Genomic DNA, 3,189 nt, shown 5'->3' with positions numbered 1-3,189 from the left:
CCCCAGCGCCGCCGCCACTCTTTGGCCTCCTCGTCCCACACCAGCGAGGTCCGCTTGCGCCGCCGGATGCCCTTCAGCCGGGCGAACTGCTCCCAACGGGTCGGCGGCCGCGGTCGCGGCGGCGGCTTCTCCCGCGGCAGGCGGAAGGCCGGTTCGGGCAGCCGGGCCACCAGCGGTCCCCCCGCCCCGCCGGCCCGCTCGGCCGGCAGCTCCCAGAGCTGGGCCACCAGCAGCTGCGTGTTGTCGCGGGCCAGCGCCCGCAGCAGGGCCTCCCGCCGCGGGACGTCCCCGCGCAGCCCCGCCGCCGCCGGCGGGTTGCGGTCCACCGCCAGCAGGTTGCCCAGGTCGAACTCCAGCTCCAGCTCCTTCTCCACCGTGATGCTCCGCCGCTTCTCCGCCTCTTGCTCCTCGGCAGCCGCCAGCACCTCTTCCACCCGCACGGCCGCCATGGCGGCGGTACCGACCGGGCCGCGCCGCTCCTCTCCCACACGTGCCGGTCGCCACCGGAAGTGCAGCCAAGCTCTTCCGGCTCAGCGCGCCGGAAGCGCGCCTTGGCGCCCGGAATGGCGGGCTCGGCGCAATGGCTGCTGGGAGTTGTAGTCCCGCACCCTACCCTCCCGCTGGCGGGAGGCCATTACTCCTGACGGACCCACCCGGGTCCGCGCCTCCATTCCTCTCGGTTCCTCTCAGGGGACGTGTAATGAATAACTGAAGAAGATTTGTTGCTGATCAAATCTTAGGATTGTCCATTTCTGTTGTACATAGTGTAAGAAAGTCCTGACATACACAAACTGCAATGCTATCAAAATAGTGTCTATGTAAGCGAACGTTTATCTTTGTACTAACCAAATGCATGGAAGAGATGGCACAAGCTGAATATGCCACCACCACTTGTAAAACTTAGAATCATAGAATTGTCTAGGTTGGAAGAGACCCTTGGCATCACTGAGTCCAAGCCTACTCTACAAAGTCCTCCCCTACACCATATCCCTCAGTACCCCATCTAAACGTCCCTTCAACACATCCAGGGATGGTGACTCCACCACCTCCCTGGGCAGCCTGTTCCAATGCCCGACCACTCTCTCTGTGAAAAATTCCTTCCTAATGTTCAGTCTAAACCTACCCTGTTGGAGCTTGAAGCCGTTCCCTCTTGTTCTGTTGTTAATTACCTGTGAGAAGAGACCAGCACCAACCTCTCTACAGTGTCCTTTCAAGTAGTTGTAGAGAGTGATGAGGTCTCCCCTCAGCCTCCTCTTCCTCATACTAAACAGTCCCAACTCCCTCAGCCACTCCTCGTACGATTTGTTTTCCAGCCCCCTCACCAGCTTCGTTGCCCTCCTCTGCACTCGCTCCAGCACCTCGATATCTCTCTTGTATTGAGGTGCCCAGAACTGGACACAATACTTGAGGTGTGGCCTCACCAGTGCTGAGTACAGGGGCACAATCACCTCCCTACTTCTGCTGGTCACACTATTTTTGATACAAGCCAGAATGCCATTGGCTTTCTTGGCCACCTGGGCACACTGCCGGCTCATATTCAGCCGTTTGTCAACTTGTCAACTTGCCTGAACCTGGATTGTAATTTACTGATCAAATAATTTAAGCAAGAGAAACGACCCCATTGTGGCAGCCTTGAGAATTTCCTAACAAGACGTCCACTATATTATCTTGCTAAACTACATGGGAATGTCCTGTTTGGACAAGATAAGTTTAACCCCAATGTTATCTCTGTTTTAACTCTGTAGTAATTAATCGTGCAGAAGGGGAAGGGTATGAACTAATTTACCCCTGACATGGTCTCGAAACCGCCTTGAAGCAAGACAGACCAGATGGAGTAAAGATAAGGGAAGAAGCAGAGGGGCGTACTGAAGATGTCAAACCCGACCTCCGTGAGGATAAAAAGAGTTATTCAGGTTGCCTGAATTTGCGAGCCCTTGGTGGAGCTGTGACTCCCCAGCCGCCCAGCGCTGCTTTTGCTTTCCTATCTTAATAAATATTTAGTGAATCTATTTCGGACTTAGTCTTTTTTTATAACAGGATGCCTGCAGCCGTGCCTCAAGTGACTTACCTATGGTGTCCATGAAAGCCCTGGCGACCCACCCGGATGGGGCTGTTGGGGGAACTGGGGAGACCCCAAACCCCTCACGGGTGCGGTGAAGGGGAAAAATGTGTGGAAAGAGCCGGTGCGTGAGGGGAGGCAGGTGCCCAAACCTCCTGTGCTGAGGTGCAGAGAGATGGTGGGGCCAACAAGGCCTCACAGCTTCTCCAGCCTCTGCCAGCCTAAGGGTCATGCCATGGCCTTCCAACACAGGATCACAGAATCGCCGAGGTTGGAAGGGACCTTTGAGATCATCTAGTCTTAACACAGCAGGTCTGAGGCTGAGAAGCAGGAAAATACTTTTGCCATGGGTTTTGGGTTGTGTTTTTTTTGGTAGCATATCATTATGTCTGACGGTTATTGCTGTAGATCGATGCCTCTAAGTGCTCATCTCAAGCCCGAAATTCAAGCGCTGTGTGGCAGCTCCACAGGTCTCACAGAGAAGTCTCCCCACAGAGGAGGGAGGGGAGGGAGCGCATTTGGAAAGCGCTATCACCTGGCAGACATCAGGCATAACGATAAGTGAGGTGATCGGGTGATAGACTGCGTGCACCCGAAGGTCAGCTGGGTCAAAGATATCTCCCAGCTATTTTTAAACAAATGAGCTATGGAAGAATCCTTTTATAGCTATACGGTGATTTGGCTTCTACGGCCATGACATTTTGAGCTGATCCCTGGTGCCCTAAAAACAAGCTCATGGTAGCACTTAACTGTGGCCAAGGAACGTGATGGGAGGTTTTATACTAGATATGATTCTTTGCTAAGTTATATCACATCTCTGTCTTTACATAAGGTCTGGAGCGACGGAAATGATTCTGTACATAATGCCACAGAAGTATTGTGGGAATTAAAATAAAATGCCAGCCTTGTAAAATGAAGACAAGTAACTGATTCTGAAATTGATAGCCTAGCATATCACAACTTGTACTTTTTCAGTCTAACTGTGATAAAGCTGTTGTTTTCTTCAAGTCAGCAGTTCTGAGCGTGATTTGTACCCGACAGAGCAGCAGAGTCCCTGTGGGTTTAAGCCCAGGCCGGATGGCACAGACGGTTTTCCCGTTTACCACGAGATGGCATTGCTCAGGAAAAGA

General features: G+C 53.1%; 1 protein-coding gene across 1 annotated transcript in view; it reads right to left on the bottom strand.

The window, feature by feature from the left end:
- Positions 1 to 509, bottom strand: part of RRS1 (ribosome biogenesis regulator homolog) — a 1,245-nt gene extending 736 nt beyond the window's left edge. The window contains 1 exon segment of the mRNA XM_014939602.1: positions 1 to 509. This exon segment is cut by the window's left edge and continues 15 nt beyond it. Within this exon segment, the coding sequence (XP_014795088.1) occupies positions 1 to 449 (449 nt within the window). The 5' untranslated portion in view covers positions 450 to 509.
- Between the last annotated feature and the right edge of the window lie 2,680 nt (positions 510 to 3,189).

Source organism: Calidris pugnax, unplaced genomic scaffold, assembly GCF_001431845.1.
Source record: "Calidris pugnax isolate Ruff unplaced genomic scaffold, ASM143184v1 scaffold5, whole genome shotgun sequence".
NCBI classification, from domain to species: domain Eukaryota; kingdom Metazoa; phylum Chordata; class Aves; order Charadriiformes; family Scolopacidae; genus Calidris; species Calidris pugnax.
Note: the sequence above shows the minus strand (reverse complement) of the source record. Positions and strands in the feature narration are given on the sequence as shown.